This window comes from Elephas maximus, chromosome 5 (genome assembly GCF_024166365.1).
Source record: "Elephas maximus indicus isolate mEleMax1 chromosome 5, mEleMax1 primary haplotype, whole genome shotgun sequence".
Lineage (NCBI taxonomy): Eukaryota > Metazoa > Chordata > Mammalia > Proboscidea > Elephantidae > Elephas > Elephas maximus.
In genome coordinates, this window is record NC_064823.1 from 147,560,625 (window position 1) to 147,584,999 (window position 24,375).

General features: G+C 40.3%; 1 protein-coding gene across 7 annotated transcripts in view; it reads left to right on the forward strand.

Moving 5' to 3' along the window:
- The window catches only part of QDPR (quinoid dihydropteridine reductase), a 337,362-nt gene that overhangs the window by 182,234 nt on the left and 130,753 nt on the right, over window positions 1–24,375 (forward strand). Inside the window, exon 8 of one of the 7 annotated variants that reach the window (XM_049887028.1) lies at window positions 15,081–15,190. The exons of 4 other annotated variants lie outside the window; for them this stretch is intronic. In XM_049887028.1, coding sequence (XP_049742985.1) covers window positions 15,081–15,089 — 9 coding nt within the window. In that variant the 3' untranslated portion in view covers window positions 15,090–15,190. Of the gene's footprint in view, window positions 1–1,219; window positions 1,265–15,080; window positions 15,191–24,375 lie in introns of those variants that run through there. 2 more of the 7 variants (XM_049887029.1, XM_049887027.1) reach the window with 2 other exon arrangements.

A 24,375-nucleotide genomic window follows, 5' to 3' on the forward strand; every position in this document is an offset into this window, starting at 1 on the left:
TTGGGTCTTTTTTTTGGTTCCAGTTGGACTAGGGAATAAAATTCTCCATCAAGTAGTAAGAGTATAACATCAAACTGAGTCCTAGTCTGGCTGTCCCAATGAAATAGAACACTGAGCTCCTCAGATTTGTCTACTCCATTTACAACTTAGTGGAGATGCCTGTGTGATACTTCAAGCCAATCTATGTGTTTGAATTCTACTTATTTCAACGGTAAGAAATTACTTCAAATATCCCTTATGCTGAATGAATAAACCCTAAAGTATAGATTAAGAATTTGATATTTGAGGTGATTTTCATGAATCTTCTGGACTTAGGACTCCAGAATGCTAACACTTCTAGAGCATATGTTTCTGATTGTTGTTGTTGTTAGCTTGGTTCAGATTGTGAGTTTGTTGCCAAAATAAGACAAGCCAAGCTGGAAAAGGTTGAGCCATGAAATATTCCCTAAGTTTTCTTTTCCTCAGCCCACTTTTTTTTAGTGTTAGATGTTTGCGGGGTGGTGAGGGGAGAGGATTAAACCGTTCAAAAAATATTGTTAAAAACACAAGGGGGGAAAAGAAACATCCCCACAAAAAAAACATAAATTAATAATGGTAGAAATATGAAGCATGATGTCCTTCTCCAGTGACTGGTCCCCCCGATAACATGTCCAAAGTAAGTGAAATGAAGTTTTGCCATCCTCACTTCTAAGGAGCATTGTGGCTGTACTTCTTCCAAAAGAATTTGTTTGTGCTTCTGGCAGTCCCTGGTATATTCAGTATTCTTCACCAACACCACAATTCATCGCGCTTGGTAAAATAGGGGGTCAGCAAAAAAGAAGACCCTCAACAAGATGGAGTGACACAGTGGCTGCAACAATGGGCTCAAATATAGCAGCAATTGTGAGGATGGTGCAGGACCAGCCAACGTTTTGTTCCGTTACACATGGGGTTGCTATGAGTTGGAACTGAAGTGATGGTGCCTGGGGCTATAAGAGACATATTTTTTTAAACAACAAGTAATTAGTCCATCTGACTATATTCTCAGAAAGATGCTGGGAATGGAGAATTAATCTCAATACTTATTGCATGTGGCTGTTTTGGGAGTTACGAGAAAAAGTTTATGAAAATGCCTTGCAAATTGTAAAGAGCTATTACTACTTACCATTATTATGATTACCAATAGCTTCATAAACCCTTCTTTCCACAACCTGGCTCCTTGTGTGTATTTTATTAACAGGTAATATGTATACCCGGTGTCCTTGGGTGATGTGAATGGTTAAGCACTCAGCTACAAACTGAAAGGGTGGAGGCTCAAGTCCATCCAGAGGAGCATCAGAAGAAAGACCTGGCAATCTACGTTCTGAAAAATCAGCCATTGAAAACTATGGAGCACAGATCTACTCTGACACACGTCGGGTCACCATGAGTCGAAATTAATTGAGTCTATGGCAACTGGTTCCTAGCCCTCAGCCCAGTAACTCAATCCCTCAGGCAGCTTGAATGTGTCTATGAATCTTCTATGACTTTGCCTCGGTCAAGTTGTGCTGACTTACTTCCGCAGTATTGTGTGCTGTCTTATCCTTCACCAGAGTTACCACTTATCAGTTGTCTAGTTAGTGTTTTTCAACCTCATGGCCACCCACAAACTTTTAAGACCCCAGACGTTACTCACCAAAGTAGGAGTTACTCACCCTCCCTTGTAACCATCAAAGATTGTTTCTTTCTGTGTATAAACCTTTTCATGAGTTTTTATAATAGTGGTCTCATACAGTGTTTGCCCTTTTGTGATTGACTTATTTCAGTCAGCCTAAGGCCGTCCAGATTCATCCATGTTGTGAGATGTTTCGCGGATTTGTCATTGTTCTTTATTGTTGTGTAGTATCCCGTTGTGTATATGTACTATAGTTTGTTTATCCATTCATCTTTTGATGGACATCGAGGTTGTTTCCATCTTTTTGCTATTGTGAACAATGCTGCAATGAACATGGGTGTGCATATGTCTATTCTTGTGACTGCTCTTATTTGTCTAGGATGTATTCCTAGAAGCAAGGTTGCTGGATTGTATGGTATTTCTATTTGTAGCTTTTTAAAGAAGTGCCATATTGTTTTCCGTAGTAGTTGTACCATTTTGCATTCCCACCAGCAGTGCATAAGAGTTCCACAACCTTCTCCCCGCAACCTCTCCAACATTTGTTATTTTATTTATTTATTTTTTTTATTGATTACTGCCAGTAATGTTGGGGTGAGATGGTGTCTCATTTTAGTTTTGATCTGCATGTCTCTAATGGCCAGATGTCACCTTGAAGACTAAGGTGCACCTGACCATGGTGTTTTTAATTGCCTCATATGCATTTGAAAGCTGGACAACGAATAAGGAAGACCGAAGAATTGATGCCTTTCAATTGCGGTATTGGTGAAGAATGTTGAATATACCGTGGACTGCCAAAAGAATGAACAAATCTGTCTTGGAAGAAGTACAACCAGAATGCTCCTTAGAAGCAAGCATGGCGAGGCTGTGTCTCGTATACTTTGAACATGTTATTGGGAGGAATCACTCCCTGGAGAAGGACATCATGCTTGGTAAAGTAGAGGACCATTGAAAGATAGGAAGACCCTCAAGGAGATGAATTGACACAGTGGATGCAACAATGGGCTCAAGCTTAACAAGAATTGTGAGGATGCTGCAGGACCGGGGAGTGTTTCGTTCTTTGTACACATGGTCGCTATGAGTTGGAACCCACTTGGTGGCACCTAACAACAACAACACAAATGGTTAGTGATCTGGATCATTTCCTCATGTGTCTTCTTAGTCACCTGAATATCTGCTTTGGTGAAGTTTCTGTTCATATCCTTGGTGCAGTTTTTAGTTGGATTATTTGTCTTTTTTGTTACTGAGGTGTTCAACTATTCAATAGATTTTAGAGATTAGACCCTTGTCAGATATGTCCTAGCCAAACATTTTTTTCCCAGTCTGTAGGTTCTCTTTTTACTCTTTTGGTGAAGTCTTTTGATGAGCATAAATGTTTAATTTTTAGAAGATTCCAGTTACCTAGCTTATGTCCTGGTGTCTGTGTATTGTTAGTTATGGTTCATATTCTATTTATGCTGCATATTAGGGTCCCTAGCATTGGCCCTGTTTTTTCTTCTGTGATCTTATAGTTTTAATTTTATATTTAGGTCTTTGATACATTTTGAATTAGTTTTTGTGTATAGTACAAGGTATGGGTCCTGTTTCATTTTTTTACAGATGGACATCCAGTTTGACAGCACTACTTGTTAAAAAGATTGTCTTTACCCCATTTAATGGACTTTGGGCCTTTGTTAATGATCAGGCGCCCATAGATGGATGGATTTACATCTGGGTTCTCAATTCTGTTCCATTGCTCAATGTGTCTGTCACTGTACTACTACCAGGCTGTTTTGACTACAGTAGCTGTATAGTATGTTCTGATGTCAGGTAGTGTGAGGCTTCTTAAGTTGTTCTTTCTTCTTTGATAATGCCTTACTTATCCAGGGCCCCTTTATTTTCCATATAAAGTTGGTGATTAGTTTTTCCATCTTATTAAAGAATGCTGTTAGTATTTGGATTGCGATTGCATTTTATTTCTAGATTGCTTTGGGTAGAACTGACATTTTCACAATGTTGAATCTACCTATCAATGAACATGGTATATTTTTCCATTTATGTAGGTTTCTTTTGGTTTCTTGCAGTAATATTTTGTAGTTTTCTTTGTATAGATCTTTTAAGTCCCTGGTTAGACTTATTCCTAAGTATTTTATTTTTTTAGAGGCTCTTACATCTGGTATGGAGCCCTTATGGCACAGTGGTTAAGAGTTTGACTGCTAAGCAAAAGGTCAGCAGTTTGAATCCACTAGCTGCTCCTTGGAAACACTATGAGGCATTTCTACTCTGTCCTATAAGTTTGCTGAGTTGGAATCCACTGGATGGCAATGGGGTAAATGGTGTTGCTTTCCTGATTTCCTTTTAGTAGTTCTCATTATTGGTGTATAGGAATCCAATTATTTTTGTATGTTTATCTCCTATCCTGCTACTCTGCTGAATCTTCCCAGTAGTTTTCTTGTGCAATCTTTGGGGTTCTGTATATGTAGGATTGTGGATACAAGTAAAATGAAGCCCTTGACACTTCAATCTTTTCTCCATTTATCATGATGTTGCTCACTGGTCCAGTTGTGAGGACTTTTGTTTCATTTATGTTGAGGTATAATCCATACTGAAGGCTGTGGTCTTTGATCTTCATTAGTCCTCTTCACTTTCAGCAAGCAAGGTTGTGTCATCTGCATAAAGTAGGTTGTTAATGAGTCTTCCTCCAATCCTGATGCCCCGTTCTTCTCCATGTAGTCCAGCTTCTCCTATTATTTGTTCAGCATACAGATTAAATAGGTATGGTAAGAGAATACAACCCTGACGCACACCTTTCCTGCCTTTAAACCAATCAGTATCCCCTTGTTCTGTCCGAACAACTGCCTCTTGATCTATGTAAAGGTTCCTCATGAGCACAATTAAGTGTTCTAGAATTCCCATTCTTCGCAGTGTTATCCATAGATTGTTATGATCCACACAGTCGAATGCCTTTTCATAGTCAATAAAACACGGGTAAACATCCTTCTGGTATTCTCTGCTTTCAGCCAGGGTCCATCTGACATCAGCAATGATATCCCTGGTTCCATGTCCTCTTCTGAATCCAGCCTGAATTTCTGGCAGTTCCCTGTTGATATACTGCTGCAACCGTTTTTGAATGATCTTCAGCAAAATTTTGCTTGCATGTGATATTAATGATATTGTTCTATAAGTTCCACATTCAGTTGGATCACCTTTCTTGGGAATAGGCATAAATATGGATCTCTTCCAGTCAGTTGGCCAGGAAACTGTCTTCCATATTTCTTGGCATGGATGAGTGAGCACCTCCAGCACTGCATCTGTTTGTTGAAACATCTCAATTGATATTCCATCAGTTCCTGGACCCTTGTTTTTTGCCAATGCTTTCAGAGCAGCTTGGACTTCTTCCTTCAGTACCATCGGTTCCTGATCATATGCCACTTCTTGAAATGGTTGAATATCGCCTAATTCTTTTTGGTATAATGACTCTGTGTATTCCTTTCATCTTCTTTTGATGCTTCCTGCGTTGTTTAATATTTTCCCCATGGAATCCTTCACTACTGCTATTCAAGGCTTGAATTTTTTCTTCAGTTCTTTCAGCTTGAGAAATGCCAAACATGTTCTTCCCTTTTGGTTTTCCATCTCCAGCTCTTTGCACATGTCATTATGATACTTTACTTTGTCTTCTTGAGAGGCCCTTTGAAATCTTCTGTTCAGTTCTTTTACTTCATCAATTCTTCCTTCTGCTTTAACTGCTCGATGCTCAAGAGAAAGTTTCAGAGTCTCCCATGACATCCATCTTGGTCTTTTCTTTCTTTCCTGTCTTTTCAGTGACCTCTTGCTTTCCTCATGGATGACGAATGAGCAATATCATGATAAATGGAGAAAAGATTGAAGTTGTCAAGGATTTCATTTTACTTGGATCCACAATCAACAGCCATGGAAGCAGCAGTCAAGAAATCAAAAGACGCATTGCATTGGGCAAATCTGCTGCAAAGGACCTCTTCAAAGTGTTGAAGGCAAAGATGTCACCCTGGAGACTAAAGTGTGCCTGACCGAAGCCATGGTATTTTCAATCGCATCATATGCATGTGAAAGCTGGACAATGAATAAAGAAGACCAAAGAAGAGTCGATGCCTTTGAATTGTGTTGGCGAAGAATATTGAATATACCATGGACTGCCAAAAGAATGAACAAATCTGTCTTGGAAGAAGTGCGGCCAGAATGCTCCTTGGAGGCAAGGCTGGCGAGACTGTGTCTTACATACTTTGGACATGTTGTCAGGAGGGATCAGTCCCTGGAGAAGGACATCATGCTTGGCAGAGTACAGGGTCAGCGGAAAAGAGGAAGACCCTCAACAAGGTGGATTGACACAGTGGCTGCAACAATGAGCTCAAGCATAACAACGATTGTAAGGATGGCGCAGGACCGGGCAGTGTTTCGTTCTGTTGTGCATAGGGTTGCTGTGAGTTAGAACCAACTTGACAGCACCTAACAACAACAACATAACCCAGTGCCGTCGTGTCGCAACAACAACATATATAGGATTATATCATCTGTGAATAGAAGTAGTTTTACCTTTTCCTTTGCAATTTGAATACCTTTGTGTTAGTCATCTAGTGCTGCTATAACAGAAATACCACAAAAGGATGGCTTTAAAAAAGAGAAGTTTATTTCCTCACAGTAAAGTAGGCTAAAAGTCCAAATTCAGAGTGTCAGCTCTAGGGGAAGGCTCTCTCTCTCTGTTGGCCTTGTCATCAATCTTCTCCTGGTCAAGGAGCTTCTTAGGCACAGGGACCCCGAATCCAAAGGATGTGCTCTGTTCCTAGTGCTGCCTTCTTGATGGTATGAGGTCCCCACTCTCTGGATTCTGAGTGGAGACCCCTCAACTCCAGGCTTCAACTCCACATTCTAGGCCCACTGGGACAGCAACACTGCCCCCCACCCCCGGCTTTGGGCACATCATTCTCCTCAAACATCTGAGTGGCAACTCTACCCTTAGAAACACCAGAGGCCATGGCTCCACCCTGAGGTGAAACCTCTGAGGTCATGTCCATACCTTTTGAGACTGAGGCAACTCAGCTTCTTGTGTTCTTTGTCTCTTTAGCTTCTGCTTCATGGTTTCTTGGCCTCTTGGTTCCTAGGGCCTCACGCCTTCACCTGCTCTGCTGGGGAAGTGTTCCAAAGCTCTGTAGCTCTACTGATAAGTGCCTGGAGGCACCCCACTCCACCAGGAAGCCTCTTGCACACAGGCACACAGCTCTCTGGCTTTGTGGGTCAGCAAGCCTAGCTCCACCGATAAGTCCCTGGAGGCACCCCACTCTACCAGGAAACATTCTGCGCACAGACACTCAGCTCTCTGACTGTGTGTCGGCTCCAGCACCATCTCACCCTGGTCTCCTAGTTCTGCTGCTGCTGGTTCTCTGCTGTTGCCACTTCTCTGCTGCTGCAGATTTGCTGCTGCACTGGTCCTCTGCTGCTATCACAGCTCTATCCATTCACAGTTTCAAAACTGCTTCTACATTTTAGGTATCTCTTAGAGCAGCACCCTACTCTTGGTACCAAATTCTGTCTCAGCCATTTAGCGTTGCCATAACAGAAATACCACGAGTGGATGGCTTTAACAAAGAGAAATTTATTTTCTCACAGCCTAGTAGGTTACAAGTCCAAAATCAGGGCATCGGCTCCAGGGGAAGGCTTTCTCCCTCTGTCAGCTCTGGAGGAAGGTCTTTGTCCTCAATCTTCCCCTGGTCAAGGAGTTTCTCAGGCACAGGGACCCTGGGTCTAGAGGATGTGCTCTGCTCTTGGTGCTGCTTTGTTGGTGGTATGAGGTCTCCAACTCTCTGTTTGCTTCCCTTTCCTTTTATCTCTTGAGAGATAGAAGGTGGTACAGGCCACACCCCAGGGTAACTCCCTTTACCTTGGATCAGGGAGGGGACCTGAGTAAGGGTGGTGTTACAAGCCCACCCTAATCCTCTTAAAATAAAATTACAATCACAAAATGGAGGACAACTAATCAAGTTGATACACAGGTTTTTTGGGGGTCATAATTCAATCCATGACAGCCCTTTATTTCCTTTTCTTGCCTTATTGCTCTAGCTGGGACTTCCAGCACAATGTTAAATAGGAGTGGTGATAAAGGGCACCCTTGTCTTGTTTTTGTTCTCAGGAATAATGTTTTCAGCCTCTCTCCGTTGAGAATGATGTTTTCTGTTAGTTTTGTATATATATATATATATAAAAAAAACCAAACCACTGCTGCTGAGTCAATTCCAACTCATAGTGGTCCTATAGGACAGAGTAGAACTGCCCCATATGATTTCCAAGGAGCATCTGGTGGATTTGAACTGCAGACCTTTTGGTTTGCAGCTGTAACTCTTAACCACTATGCCACCAGAATTTGTATAAAAACCAAAAACCAAACCCAGTGCCGTCGAGTCAATTCTGACTCATAGTGACCCTGTAGGACAGAGTAGAACTGCCCCCATAGAGTTTCCAAGGAGCACCTGGTGGATTTGAACTGCGGACCCTTTGGTTAGCAGCCGTAGCACTTAACCACTACACCACAAGGATTTCCTTAGAATTTGTATGGATGCTCTTTATTATGTTGAGGAATTTCCCTTCTATTCCTATTTTATTGAGAGTTTTTATCAGAAATGTGTATTAGGCTTTATTGAATGTCTTTTAGGCATTGATTGAGATGATCATGTGATTCTTTTGTGTGTGTGGTGGTTGATTATGTTGATTGATTTTCTAATGTTGAATCATCCTTGCATACTTGATATGAATCCCACTTGGTCATGGTGTATTATTATTATTATTTTTGTATGGTGCTGAATTCTATTGACTATAATTTTGTTGAGAATTTTTACATCTATATTCATGAGAGATATTGGTCTGTAATTTTCTTTGTTTGTGGTGTCTTTGCTTGGCTTTGGTGTCAGGATTATACTGGGTTCATAGAATGAATTTGCAAGCATCCCTTCCTTTTCTACACTCTGAAATAGTTTGTGTAGTACTGGTATGATCTCTTTTCTGAATGTTTACTAGAATTCTCCAATGAAGGCATTGGAGTCGGGGCTTTTTTTTTGTTGGTAGTTTTTTTTAATTGTTATACTAGTGGGAGTGCAGTGCTTGGTAGGTTGGGGCTGGGGGTTGGTGCAGGGTGGGTTCTGGGGGTCTGTGCCTTTGTCACTCAGGGGCGTGGTGCTTGGCAGGGAATGGCAAGGGGTGGCACAGTGTGTGGTCTGGGGGTTCAGAAGTCAGTGCTGGTGCTGTTTGGTGGCATGGTGCTTGGTGTGCAGTGCAGAGAGCCAGGAGGGAAGGGAGAGGGTGTGATGTGCTGAGTTAAGTTGGAGAGAGAAAGAAGAAACAGAAGCGCAAAAAAATATATATATATAAGAACAAAATAATAAATAAAAAAAATAAAGCAGTGGTACAGTGGCAGTCACATGTGGGGGTGGGGCAGACCTGGGGGACTGTGTGCTGCTGGCCCTCTAGCCAAGCAGTGCACGGTGTGGCCCATTGAGAAGGGGTGCGGTTGGTACACATGGCTAGGTGGGTAGGAGAAAAGAAAGGAAGGAAGGGAAAGAGAGGGAAGAAACAAAGCAAAAACAAAAACAACAACAAAAAAATATGACACTGAGGAAACCACCTGAAACCACCCTGGGTAGGGCAGAACCAGGGTGGTGGTGAGTTGGTGTCTCTCTTGCTGGGCAGCACCGTGTGGCTCGTCAGGAAGGGGAAGAGGCAGCACAGGGCCTAGGTGGGAGGGAGAAGGAAAAGAGAGAAAGGGAAGATAAAGAAAAATAAAAAAATGATGCTGAGGGAGCCAGTGGTTGGGTGTGGGCAGGCCTGGGTAGGCTGTGTGCCGGTGCTCTCCAGCTGAGTATATTTAATACTGTTGTTTTAAAGTCTTCTTGTGTGTCCATTTTCTAGGCTTTCATATGAACAGTTTATGTGACGTCAACTTGTTCTTTTCAGTGGGTCATCCTTTATTGTTTCTTTGTATGCCTGTGATTTTTGTTGTTGAAACTAGAACATTTAAATATTATGTTAGCTGGGAGTCTCAGATTTCCTCCCTTCCCTGGAGTTTGGAATTTTAAAATATATAATTGTTATGGCTGTAGTAATCTATCCACTCAGTGACTTCCCCTAACTAACTTCCATTTTTGCAGAAACTACCCTCCTGGATATGTGTGGACACTGAGAACTGCGTCTTCTAGTCTGTACACTACTAGTGTTCTAGAAGAGATTCCCTTGTATTCCAGGGGTTCAGGGGAAATGAGGGAACACCACTCCCAGTCTTTGCAACTTGATTCTGAACCGGGGCACTCGTTAAAAACTTTGGCTTGCTTAGTCTATGCTTAAGGATCAGCCCAAGGTAAAAGCATAGTGTCTTAGGTATTTTCCCTGAACGTATGTGTGGCTTTTTCAATTCCCCTATATACATGGTGCAGGGGTGGCCCATGGGGCTAGCGGGGTGGGAGAAAGGAAAGGATGTAAGGGAGAGAAAGAGAAGAAACAAAAGCAAACAAAAAATATGGTGCTGAGGGAACTGGCCATTGGTGGGGGTGGGGGGTGGACCTGGTTCAGCAGTGAGCTGGTGTCTCTCCAGCAGAGTGACTGTGGCCAACTGGAAAGTGGTGAAGACAGTACACAGAGCAGAAGGGTGGTGGTGAGAAAGCATGTATCTCTGATTATTGGGTGTCCTGTCTCCTGTCAGGAGCTCTGTGAAGTTGCCTTCCTGTACTCCTTGTCCGGGGTTGTTGGTGGCTGAGCTCCAGGGTGGAGAATCCATGCCTCATTAGCTGGCAGGGGACCTCCACTCTGTAGCTCTCCTCTTTCTCTGTTCTCTGTTAGTTCTTTCTTCCATGTGATGCTTGATTTAGTACTTTAACCTTTCATGTGATGCTTAGGGTTCCAGGCTTGACATTTGTATCTGTTTTACTTAGGTTTTTTGGTCTTTGCTGCAGAAGAATGGCATGATGATTCTGTCTATAGTGCCGTGTTGGCTCTGCCTCTCAACAACTGATTTTATATGTATCACTGATTCTGTATATCTAGGCCCTCACCTTTTAAAACATTTTTGGATTGATTTTAATCTATTGATAAATACACATTGGGTACTACGAGCAGCCAATGGACTCAGGGTAAGCACAAGCTATGGCTTTTGCCTTTGATGCCTAGTAACATGGCTGGAGAGACAAGCATTAAGTGGACATGTTGTGTGATTGCCAAATAGTGTGATTGGGTTGAAAAAAATTCAGAGAAGGTAAAATCTGGAGGCCGGGTTAATGGGTGAAATATGCCAAGGGGTTTGTTATCATTTACAATATCTTTAGGAAAGCTAGAAAATGCTTTATTCTATTCTGCCTTCCCATGTCTTGGGAGCTAGAGGTGCACATCTGGGATACATTTAGAGCTAGTTCCATTTTCACTTTCCTAAATTTTCTCTAAAAATTTTCCATGGGCATGAGAGCAATTGGGTACTTGTTTCCTTGATTTATGCCTCTTCCTTCCCTTCTCCACAACAACCACCTTAGGTCATTTGATTTCCTGTTTAAACAGCAATTCCTCAGGACAGAAACTTTTGCCTTAATCTTTTACGATCAGCTTCAAATCCTTTCCTGCTCTGTTGTTTGGTACTTGATGAATCTTTTCTTGATTTAGTGACAGCTCTCTGCCCAGTTGAAATCCTGATTAGTATCTGAAGGAAATGTCGTGTAAGTTACAGCAAGGTTGGAAAATTTTCTGCATAAATGCTCAGGTGACACCAAAGATTATATGAGAAGGAAAGACGTGTATGTGTGTGCATGAGTGTATATGTGTGCAGGTATATGTGTGTTGTTGTGCATATGTGTGTATGTGTGTGCACATGTATATGAGTGTGTATGTGTGCATGTATGTATGTGTGTGCATTGCATACTTGTGTGTATGTGTGTACATGAGTGTGTGTGCCTGTGCCTATGTATGCATGTGTGTGCATATGTATATGAGTGTGTGTGTGTGTACAGCATGGTGTTGGGAAGCAGAAGCAAGCTGGCTGCTCTCCCTCCTCTATGGATCTCCATTGCACCCCATCCCAGGTTCATAAATATGTTGTATATTTGATTTCTGCTCCCAGGACTTCAGACTGTAGGGTGTTTGCCAAAGAAACTTAATAATGATAAAAATCATATGGCTTATAGTAATTTTAAAGCTTTCATTAATCTTTTGAAAAAAATACAACAACCCATAAGAAGGGTAAGCAACGGGCCACCCACAACGAATTTAAAAGAGTCTATTTTTTGGTATCAGAATCCCTGGGTGGTGCAAATGGTTAACATGCTTTGGTTAACATGGTTAGCTAAAACGTTGGAGGTTTGAATCCACCCAGAGATGTCTCTGAAGAAAAGCCTGGCAATCTATTAAAAAAAAAAAATTAGCCATTGAAATCCCAGTGGAGCACGATTCCACTCTGAAACACATGCGGGGGGGTGGGGGGGCGGGGGGGCGGGGGTTGTCATGAGTTGGAATTGACTCAAGGACAACTGGTTTTAATTTTTTTTTAATTCTAATTTTCCTATTGTGGTAAATATGTATGCAACACATCACTTGCCTTTTCACCATTCACATGAACAACTCAGCGGCATTGATTAGGTTTATCGCCTTGTTCAACCATCACCATTATGTGTTTCCAAATTTGGCAGGGACATTTAAGTCTTGAAAAGCCGTTCTCAATCCTCTCACAACTTCAGTCCCTCTCCCAATTCACATCACTTGACAGGAAATGGAGGCATTTCATCAGAAAAGGGGAGTCAGCTGGCCACTGCCCCAGGGTGAGCATGGTTATCTTTAGAATCTCCTGCAACTCTCTTATTAAGAGTTCTTGGCATCTCCTGATCTTCTCCACCAATGCATGACCCTGATGAAGCTGGGCTTTTCTAACATCTTGGCATCAAGATGTTCCCAGAATATTTTCTCTTGGGTTTCCATCACAGACCCATAGACTAAGAAGCTCAGGTAGCCACTTAGTCACTCTGTGCATGGCACTTATCATGAGCTGATATTTTTGCTTGTTATGATTATTATTATCTCCCCCTCCATGCCCCAGTCTAGAACACCAGTCCGTTGATGACAAGGACTTTGTCTTGTATCCTGCTAGAACAGAGGCAGGCACATAGAAAATACTCCATAAATATTAATTGAAGAATATGTGTTGAATGACTTCCAAATTTACATAGACCCTGCCTTTCAACCAGGTCCTTGCAGTGGTGCTGCAAAAGAAATGCCTGGTAATCTGCTTCCATAAAGATTACAGCCAAGAAAACCCTATGGAGCAGTTCTGCTCTGTAACATGTGGGGTCTCCATGAATAGCAATAGATTCAATGGCAATGGGTTTTGCCTTTCAACCAGAGGGAGGAAGAAAAGCATTCTAAGACAACGAGGGAATGTAGGTTTTCACTGGGTTGCTCTACTTAGTGGTAAGAAATTGAGAAGGGGTGCTAGCATCTTGATGAATGTGACTCTGAGGGGTCGCTTGAAGGGTCACATAAGTGGCTGGGTCATGGATGTGGATCTCTCAGGTGGGCAAGCAGAGGCAGAGGCGAGAAAGGTAGAATGGAAGACATCTAGATGGAGAAAAGGGAGACAGAGCAGAAGCGAAGTGGGCCCTGAGAAAACGTATCAGCCTTTTGGGCTAGAAGGTCAAAATTTTAAACACTGTCTTAGTCATCCAGTGATGCTGTAACAGAAATACCACAAGTGGATGGCTTTAACAAAGAGAAATTAATTCTCTCACAGTCTAGTAGGTTACAAGTCCTAATACAGTGTGTTGGCTCCAGAGGAAGGCTTTCTCTGTGGGCTCTGGAGGAAGATTCTTTGTCCTCAATCTTCCCCTGGTTGAAGAGCTTCTCAGGTGCAGGGACCCCGTGTCCAAAGGACGTGAACTGCTCCCGGTGCCGCTTTCTTGGTGGTTTGATGTCCCTAACTCTCTGCTTGCTTCCCTTTCCTTTTTATCTCTTGAGAGATAAAAGGTGGTACAGGCCACACCCTAGGGAAACTCTCTTTATATTGGATGAGGGATGTGACCTGGGTAAGGGTGGGGTGGTGTTACAATCTCACCCTAATCCTTTTAACATAAAATTACAATCACAAATTACAATCACAAAATGGAGGACAACCATACAATGCTGGAGATCATGGCCCAGCCAAATTGATACATTTTTGGGGGGACATATTTCAATCCATAATAAACACATACACAAATTTATTTTACTTTCAGATTATAAATTAATGGAAGCCCATTTTAAAACTAAAGCAAAACATAAATGAAAAAGTAAAATCAATATTAATCTTATCGCTCAGTCATCATTACTGTGAATATTTTGGTGGCTTCCTCATTTTTTTCTCTACACACCCATGCTCCTCCTTTTTTTTTGTTTGCTTAAAATATTAGAAATCATTATGTGTAGTGGAGCCCTGGTGGCACAGTGGTTAGGAGTTTGGCTGCTAACCAAAAGGTCAGCTGTCCGCATCCACCAGCCGGTCCTTGGAAACCCTATGGGGCAGTTCTACTCCGTCTTATAGGGTCCCTATGAGCTGGAATTGACTCGATAGCAGTGGGTTTGGTTTTTGGTAATGTGTAGTCAGTTTTGCACCTTCTTTTTTTTCACTCAGTGTCATTAAAAATGCTTTTCTCACTTGTTGTTGGGTGCAGTTGAGTCGATTCTGATTTATAGCGAACCCATGTGACAGTAGAACTGCCCCATAGGGTTTTTGTGGCTGCAACTTTTTTTTAATTATTATTTAAATTCTTTTATTATGTGTTAGGTGAAAGTTTACAGAGCAAATTAGATCCCCATTAGATAGTTTGTACTAAAGTGTTCCATAGCATTGGCTTCATTCCCCACAGTGTGCCAGTAATCCCCTCTTTCTGTCCTAGGTTCCCCATTTCCTTTTGTCCTGAATTGCTACCCTTTCCTGCCTTCTCATCTTTGCTTCTGGGCAAATGTTGCCCTTTTGATCTCATATAATTGATCGTTGGAAGGAACATATTCCTCTAGGGTATTATTGTTTATTTTATGAGCCTGTCTATTGTTTGGCTGAAAGGTAGTCTCTGGGAATGGCTTCAGTTCTAGGTCAGAAGGGTTTCTTAGGGCCATAGTCTCAGGGGTTTCTCCAGGCTCTGTCAGACCAGTAAGTCTGGTCCCTTCTGTGAATTTGATTTTTTGTTCTGCAGTTTTTCTCCCACTCTGCCCGGGACCCTGTGTTGTGATCCCAGCCAGAGCAGTTGGTAATTGTGGTCAGACCAAACCAAAAACCAGACCTTTGTGGTTGAGTCAATTCTGACTCATACCCTATAGGACAAAGTAGTTAGTTCAGGTTTCCTGCCCCTTGCTGCCTTCTTGTCTTTGCTTTTGGGCAGGTGTTGCCCATTTAGTCTCACATACTTGACTGAACTAAGAATGATGTTCCTCACATGTGTTACTGTTTTAGCAGGTCTAATGTTTGGCTGAAAGGTGGACTTCAAGAGTGGCTTCAGTTCTAAGACAGCAGGGTGTCCGGGGACCATACTCTCAGAGATTCGTCCAATCTCTGTAAGACCAGTAAGTCTGTTTTTTCTTTTTGTGTGTGTGAATTTGAATTTCGTTCTACGTTTTTCTCCTGCTCTGTCTGGAATCCTGTCTTGTGATTCCTTTCAGAGTGGTTGCTGGTGGTAGCCAGGCACCCTCTAGTTCTCCTTTGCTCTAGCTGGTAGAGGCTATGGTTCATGTGGTCCTTTAGTCCTTTGGACTGATATTTTCCTTGTGTCTTTGGTTTTCTTCATTCTCCTTTGCCCCTCAACATGATGGGACCAGCAGATTTTAAGACCCAAGATGCTACTCACCAAAGTAGAATGTAGAACATTTACTTTATGAATTTTGTTATGCCAATTGACCTAGATGTCCCTCGATATGGTCCCTGGGCCTCAGACCCAGAAACTTGATCCCTCAAGGTGTTTGGCTGTGTCTAGGAAGCCTCTCCTCCACGTGTCTGTCAGTTTGTCATACTGTGGTGGTTTCCGTGTTGCTGTGATGCTGGAAGCTATGTCACCGGTATTCAGATACCAGCTGGGTCACCCATGGAGGAGAAGTTTCAGCTAAGCTTCCAGACTAAGACAGATTAGGAAGAAGAACCCAGCAGTCTACTTCTGAAAAGCCTTAGCCAGTGAAAACCTTATGAATAACAGTGGAACATTGTCTGATATAGTGCTGGAAGATGAGCCCCCCAGGTTGGAAGGCACTCAAAAGATGTCTGGGGAAGAGCAGCCTCCTCAGAGTAGAGTTGACCTTAATGGCGTGGACAGGGTAGAGCTTTCTTGACCTTCATTTGCTGATTTGGGACGACTCAAAATGAGAAGAAACAGCTGCAAAAATTCATTAATCATTCTACAAAGTATGAATCTAGGAAAATTGGAAATCGCTAAAAATTAAATGGAAATCATAAACATCAATATCCTAGGCATTAGTGAGCTGAAATGGACTGGTATTGGCCATTTTGAATTGGACAACCATATAGTCTACTATGCTGGGAATGAAAGTTGAAGAGGAATGGTATTGCATTCATCGTCAAAAAGAACATTTCAAGATCTATCCTGAAGTACAACACTGTCAGTGATAGGATAATATCCATACACCTAAAAGGAAGACCAGTTAATACGACTATTATTCAAATTTAGGCACCAACCACTAAGGCCAAAGATGAAGAAATAGAAGATTTTTATCAGCTGCTCCAGTCTGAAATTGATCGAACTTGCAATCAGGATGCATTGATAATTACTGGTGATTGGAATGTGAAAGTTGGAAACAAGAAGGATCAGTAGTTGGAAAATATGGCCTTCTGATAGAAACGATGCCGGAGATCAAATGATAGGATTTTGCAAGACCAATGACTTCTTCATTTCAAGTACCTTCTTTCACCAACATGAACGGTCACTATACACATGGACCTTGCCAGATGGAACACACAGGAATCAAATCGACTACAACTTTGGAAAAAGACGATGAAAAAGCTCAATATCATCAGTCAGAACAAGGCCAGGGGCCAAATGTGGAACAGACCATCAATTGCTCATATGCAAGCTCAAGCTGAAACTGAAGAAAATCAGAGCAAGTCCATGAGAGCCAAAATACAACCTTGAGTATGTCCCACCTGAATTTAGAGACCATGTCAAGAATAGATTTGATACGTTGAACGCTAGTGACCGAAGACCAGACCAGTTGTGGAATGACATCAAGGACATCATCCATGAAGAAAGCAAGAGGTCACTGAAAAGACAGGAAAGAAAAGACCAAGATGGACGTCAGAAGAGACTCTAAGCTTGCTCATGTACATCGAGCAGCTAAAGCAAAAGGAATGAATGATGAAGTAAAAGAACTGAACAGAAGATTTCAAAGGGCGGCTCTAGAAGACAAAGTAAAGTATTATAATGAAATGTACAAAGAGGTGGAGACAGAAAACCAAAAGGGAAGAACATGTTTGGCATTTCTCAAGCTGAAGGAACTGAAGAAAAAAGTCAAGCCTCAAGTAGCAATAGTGAAGGATTCTATGGGGAAAATATTAAATGATGCAAGATGCATCAAAAGAAGATGGAAGGAATACACAGAGTCATTATATCAAAAAGAATTAGTTGATATTCAACCATTTCAAGAGGTGGCATATGATCAGGAACCAATGGTACTGAAGGAAGAAGTCCAAGCTGCTCTGAAGGCATTGGCAAAAAACAAGGGTCCAGGAACTGATGGAATATCAATTGAGATGTTTCAACAAACAGATGCAGTGCTGGAGGTGCTCACTCACCCATGCCAAGAAATATGGAAGACAGTTTCCTGGCCAACTGACTGGAAGAGATCCATATTTTTTCCTTTTCCCAAGAAAGGTGATCCAACCGAATGTGGAAATTATAGAACAATACCATTAATATCACCTGCAAGCAATATTTTGCTGAAGATGATTCAAAAAACAGCTGCAGCACTATATCCACAGGGAACTGCCAGAAATTCAGGCTGGATTCAGAAGAGGACATGGAACCAGGGATATCCGTGCTGATGTCAGAGGGACCCTGGCTGAAAGCAGAGACTACCAGAAGGATATTTACCTGTGTTTTATCAACTATGCAAAGGCATTGGACTGTGTGGAGCATAACAAATTATGGATAACATTGTGAAGAATAGGAATTCCAGAACACTTAATTGTGCTCATGAGGAACCTTTACATAGATCAAGAGGCAATTGCTTGGACAGAACAAGGGGATACTGAGTGGTTTGAAGTCAGGAAAGGTGTGCATCAGATTGTATCCGTTCACCATACCTATTCGATCTGTGTGCTGAGAAAATAATCCGAGACGCTGGACTACATGAACAAGAGCGAGGCATCAAGGTTGGAGGAAGACCCATTAACAAACTGCGTTATGCAGATGACATAACCTCGCTTGCTGAAAATGAAAAGGACCTGAAGCACTTATGAGTGAAGATCAAAGACCACAGCCTTCAGTATGGATTGCACCTCAACATAAAGAAAACAAAAATCCTCACAACTGGACCAATGAGCAACATCATGATAAACAGAGAAAACGTTGAAGTTTTCAAGGATTTTATTTTACTTGAAGCCATGATCAGCAGTCATGGAAGCAGCAGTCAAGAAATCAAAAGACACATTGCACTGGATAAATCTGCTGCAAAGGACCTCTTTAAGTGTTGAAAAGCAAAGATGTCACCTCGAAGACTAAGGCGCGCCTGACCCAAGCCATGGTATTTTCAATTGCATCATATGCATGTGAAAGCTGGATGACGAATAAGGAAGACTGAAGAAGAATTGACGCCTTTGAATTGTGTTGGTGAAGAATATTGAATATACCATGGACTGCCAAAAGAATGAACGAATCTGTCCTGCAAGAAGTACAACCAGAATGCTTCCTGAAAGCAAGGATGGCGGGACTGCGTCTTACATACTTTGGACATGTCAGGAGGGATAAGTCCCTGGTGAAGGACATCATGCTTGGCAAAGTACAGCATCAGCAGAAATGAGGAAGACCCTCAACAAGGTGGATTGACACAGTGGCTACAACAATGAGCTCAAGTATAACAGCGATTGTAAGGATGGCGCGGGACTGGACAGAGTTATGTTCTGTTGTGCATAGGGTCACTATGAGTCGGAACCAACTCGATGGCACCTAACAACAGGAAGCTTCTATGGCTTTGCCTTGGTCAAGTTGTCCTGACTTCCTCTATATTGTGTGTTATCTTTCTTTTCACCAAAGTTAAGACTTTTTTTTTTTTACTTAACACTTGTTTACTATCCAGTTGGTGATGTCACATCCCTACCATTCCCCTCCCTTGTAACCATCAAAGATTGTTTTTTTTTCTGTGTATAAATCTTTTCTTGAATTTTTATAATAGTGGTCTCATACAATATTAGGCCTTTTGTGGTTAATTTATTTCACTCAGCATAATGCCCTCCAGATTCATCCATGCTGTGAGATGTTTTGTGTATTCATCATAGTTCTTTATGGTTATGTAGTATTCCATTGTGTGTATGTACCATAATTTCTTGAAGCCATTTATCTGTTGTTGGACCCTTAGGTTATTTCCATCTTTTTGCTATTGTGAATAATGATGCAATGAACGTGGGTGTGCATGTGTCTGTTCTTGTGACTGCTCTCATTTCTTTAGGGTATATTCCTAGGAGTGGGATTGCTGGATCATATGATATTTCTATTGGTAGCTTTTTAAGGAGGGACAATATTGTTTTCCATAGTGGTTATACCATTTTGCGTTCCCACCAGCAGTGCATAAGAGTTCCAATCTCCCTGTAACCTCTCCATCATTTCTTATTTTCTGTTTATTTGATTAGTGTCAGTAATGTCCCGGTGAGATGGTATCTCATTGTAGTTTTGATTTGCGTTTCTGTAATGACTAATAATTGTGAGCATTTCCTCATGTGTCTGTTTGCCACTTGCATGTCTTCTTAGGTGAAATGCCTGTTCATATCTTTGGTCCATTTTTTAATTGGATCATTTATCTTTTTGTTATTGAGGTGTTGAAGTATTCTGTAGATTTTAGAGATTAGACCCTCATTAGATAAAAAAAAAACATAGGCAAATAGTTTTTCCCAGTTTGTAGGTTCTCTTTTTACTCTTTTGGTGAAGTCTTTTGATGAGCATAAGTTTTTTAATTTTTAAGAGCCCTCAGTTATCTAGTTTATCTTCTGGTGTTTGTGCATTGTTAGTTATGGTTTATATTGAATTATGCCATGTATTAGGGCCTCTAACATTGTCCCTATTTTTTCTTACATGATCTTTATTGTTTTAGGTCTTATATTTAGATCTTTGATCCATTTTGAGTTATTTTTGTATATGGCGTGGGATATGGTCCTGTATCATTTTCTTAAAGGATGGACATCAGTTTTGCCAGCACCATTTGTTAGAGACTATCTTTCCCCATTTAATAAACTTTGGTCCTTTGTCAAAGATGAGCTGACCGTAGGTGGATGGATTTATGTCTGGGTTCTCAATTCTGTTCCATTGATCTACGGTTCTGTCATCGTACCAGTAACAGACTCTTTTGACTACCATGGCCGTGTAGTAGGTTTTAAGATCAGGTAGTGTGAGGTTTCCTACTTTGTTCTTCTTCCTCAATAATGCTTTACTTATCTGGGGCCTCTTTCCTTTGCATATAAACTTGGTGATTAGTTTTTCCATCTTGTTAACCCTTTGGTGGCCTGTGGATTACAGTATTCCACCCACTTTTTATGCCTCTGGAGTTCTTTGGGAGTATGCTTTCCCCATTGAAAGCATTTGCCTCTCTTCAGTGTGAACTTGCATATGAGCAAAAGGTGAAAGAAATGTTAGTTGAAGCAAAATATGTGGAAGTGTGGTTGGGTGAAAATTTTATGTCTTTTGGCTTTTGTACCCCTAAATAAACCTTGTAAGCATATTTATGGTTTCATGTGTGATAGTTAGAGAGCCCTGGTGGACATGTTTGTTTTTTTAAAAATGTATTTTATTTGGAAAACCAGACATCTCCCATGTAACCTAATGGAATGCACTTCATATTTTCAGCAACCAAGTTTCATTGGGACAGTCACCTATCAATCACCAGGCTTGACAACACAAAAAAAATCAGTGGTATCCATGCAGTTCCAGATAATATTTCTCAAAACCCATATTACCAACCAAAAATTTAAACACATCCCATGACTCAGCATATTTTCATTAATGAAAACACATGGTATCAAAAAAAAAAAAAGTAAGAAAAATTCAAAGCAGAAAATAATAGGGTCACCAAGTAAAAGTACACTGCTGGAATTTGGATTGAGATTGCATTATATCTGTAGACGGCTTTGGGTAGTATTGACATTTTCACAATGTTGTGTCTTCCTATCCATGAATATGGTATGTTTTTCCATTTATGTATGTCTCTTTTGGTTTCTTGCAGTAGTGTTTTGTAGTTTTCTTTGTATAGTTATTTTATATCCCTTGTTAGATTTATTCCTAAGTATTTTATCTTTTGGGGGGCTATCATGAACGACACTGGTTTCTTGATTTCCTTTTCGAAGTTCTCTTTGTCTGTGCAGTGGAATCTGACTGATTTTTGTATGTTGATATTGTATTCTGCACTTCTGCTGAATCCTTCTATTAGTTCCAGTGGCTTTCTTGGTGGAATCTTTTGGGTTTTCTATGTATAGAATCATATCATCTGTGAATAGGGATATTTTTACTTCTTCCTTACCAATTTGGATGCCCTTTCTTTTTTTTTTTTTTTTTGCCTTATTGCTGTAGCTAGGACTTCCAGCACAATGTTGAGTAAGAGTAGTGATTAAAGGGCATCCTTGTCTGGTTCCTGTTCTCAAGATGAATGCTTTCAGTCTCTCTCTGTTGAGAATAATGTTGGCTGTTGGTTTTGTATTCTGTGTAAATGACCTTTATTATGTTGAGAAATTTCCCTTTTATTCCTATTTTACCGATAGTTTTTACCAGGGTTGGATGCTAGACTTTATCAAATGCCTTTTCCGCATTGACTGAGATGATCATGTGATTCTTGGTTTTATTTATGTGGTGGATTACATTGATTGATTTTCTAATGTCGAACCATCCTTGCATACCTGGTGTGAATCCCACTTGGTCATTCTATTGGCTAGAATTTTGTTAAGAATTCTTGCATGTATATTCATGAGGAATATTGAGCTATAATTTTTTTTGGCAATGTCTTTGCCTGGCTTTGATATCAGTATTGTGCTGCCTTCATAGAGTTAGTTCGGGATTATTCCTTCATTTTCTATGCTCTGAAATAGTAGTATTAGTGTGAGCTCTTCTCTGAATGTTTGGTAGAATTCCCCAGTGAAGCCATCTGGGCCAGGTTTTTTTTTGTTGTTGTTGGGAGTTTTTTAAAATTACTTCTTCAGTTTCTTCTTTTCTTATGGGTCTGTTCAGATTTTCTACCTCAGTTTGTTATAGTTTAGGTAGGTAATGTACTTCTAGAACTTTGTCCATTTCTTCCAGGTTTTCAAATTTGTTGAGATACAACGTTTTGTAGTATTTTATTATGATCCTTTTTATTTCAGTTTGTTCTGTTATAATGTCAGCCATCTCATTTTGTATTTGGATTATTGATGTTCTGTTTTTCCATTGTCAAATTGGCCAATGGTTTGTCGATTTTGTTGATTCTTTCAAAGAACCAACTTTTCTGTTCTTGTTGATTCTTTCCGTTGTTTTTCTATTCTCTATTTCATTTATTCCTACCCTAATCTTTATCATTTCCTTTCTTCTGGTTACTGTGGGCTTCTTTTGCTGCTCCCTTTGTATTTGTCTGAGTTGTAGCATTAATGTTTTGATTTTGTCCATTTCTTCTTTTTTATATAAATGACCTCTGAGCACTGCTTTTGCTGTGTCCCAAAGGTTTTGTTTTCATTTTCATTTGATTCTAGGGACTTTTTGTTTCTATCTTTCATTTCTTCTATTATCCATGGTTTTTAAGGTAGGTATTATTCAGTTTCCATGTATTTGATTTTTTTCCTTGCTATTCCTGTTTTTGATTTTTACTTTTATGGCATTGTGATCAGAGAGAGTGCTTTGTATTATTGTGATGTTTTGGATTGTTAAGACTTGCTTTGTGGCCTAAAATTTGGTCTATTCTGGAGAATGTTCCATGTGGATTGAAAAAGAAGGTATACTTTGCTACTGTTGAGTGGAGTGTTCTGTGTATTTCTATGAAGTCGAGTTGGTTGATTGTAGCATTTAGATATCCTGTATTTTTATTGAGTTTCTTTCTCGGTGTTCTTTCCTTTTCTGAAAGTAGTGTCTTGAAGTCTCCTATTATTGTGGTACTAATTCTCTTTTAAATGCTATTAGAGTTTGTTTTATATGTTTTGGAGCCCTGTCATTTGGTACATATATATTTATTAAGGTTATGTCCTCTTGGTAGATTGACCCTTTAATCATTATATAATGTCCTTCCTTTTGTGTCATGGTGAATTTTGCTTTAAAGTCTATTTGATCAGAGATTAATATTGCCACTCCTGTCCTTTTAGGTTATTGTTTGCTTGATATATTTTTTCCATTCTTTGAGTTTTAGTTTGTTTGTGTCTTTGTGTCTAAGGTGTGTTTCTTGTAGACAGTATATTGATGGGTCATGTTTTTTTTAATACATTTTGCCACTCTTTGTCTCTTTACTGGCTCATTTAAGCCATTTACATTCAGTATGATTATTGATAGGTATGAGTTTGCTGCTTTTATTTTGTTGTACTTTCTTTTTTTTGTGTTGTTGACAGTTTCTTTGTTCCTCTTTATTTTCTGTGCTGAATTCTTTTTGAGGATTTTCTTTTCATTTCTTTTATTGTTGATTTTGTGTTTACTGAGTCTTTATGTTTTTCTTTTTTATTTTGATGGGTAAGTTTGTTAACTTTCTTTGTGGTTACCTTGAAATTTACCTTTATCTTCCTAAGTTCAAACCAATCTTTTATTTCTTGATATCACCTTGATCTGCTCCCATGTGAAAATTCTATAACTACACCATTAATTCTCTCTTTTTGTTATGATGTTGTTCATGTTTACATATTGACATCTCTGGTTCCCTGTTTTCAGTCTTTTAGCTTTGTTTTATTTTTGAGAATTTTTTATCTGGGTTCTATCTGGCTGACCTGTCCTGTGGCCTAATCTCAGGCTGTTGCCCGATGTTGTTTGTTCTCTATCCGAAGACTCCTTTTAATATTTCTTGTAAGTGTGGTCCTGTTTTTACAAATTTCCTTCATTTCTGTTTATCTGGAAATGTCCTAATTTTGCCATCATACCTGAAAGACAATTTTGGTGGATATATAATTCTGGTTGGCAATATTTTTCTTTCAAGGTTTTACATATGTCATCCCATTGCATTCTTGCATGCATGGTTTCTGCCTCGTAATCAGAGTTTAGTCTAATTGATTCCCCTTTGTAGGTGACTTTTTGTTTTTCCCTAGCTGCCCTCAAGATTCTTTCTTTGTCTTTGGCAAGTTTGATTATGATATGTCTTGGTGACTTTCTTTTGGGGTCTATCCTCTATGGGGTTTGTTGAGCCTCTTGGATGGATATCTTCTTGTCTTTCATATTATGGAAGTTTTCTGCCAGAAAATCTTCGACAATTCTCTCTGTGTTTTCCATTGCCCTACTCTCCCTCCCTCTCCTGCCTTTCTGAAACTTTTATCACACACAAATTTTTCTTCTTGATAGTGTCCCACGTAATTCTTAGGCTTTCTTCATTTTTTCCCTTCATTCTTTTTT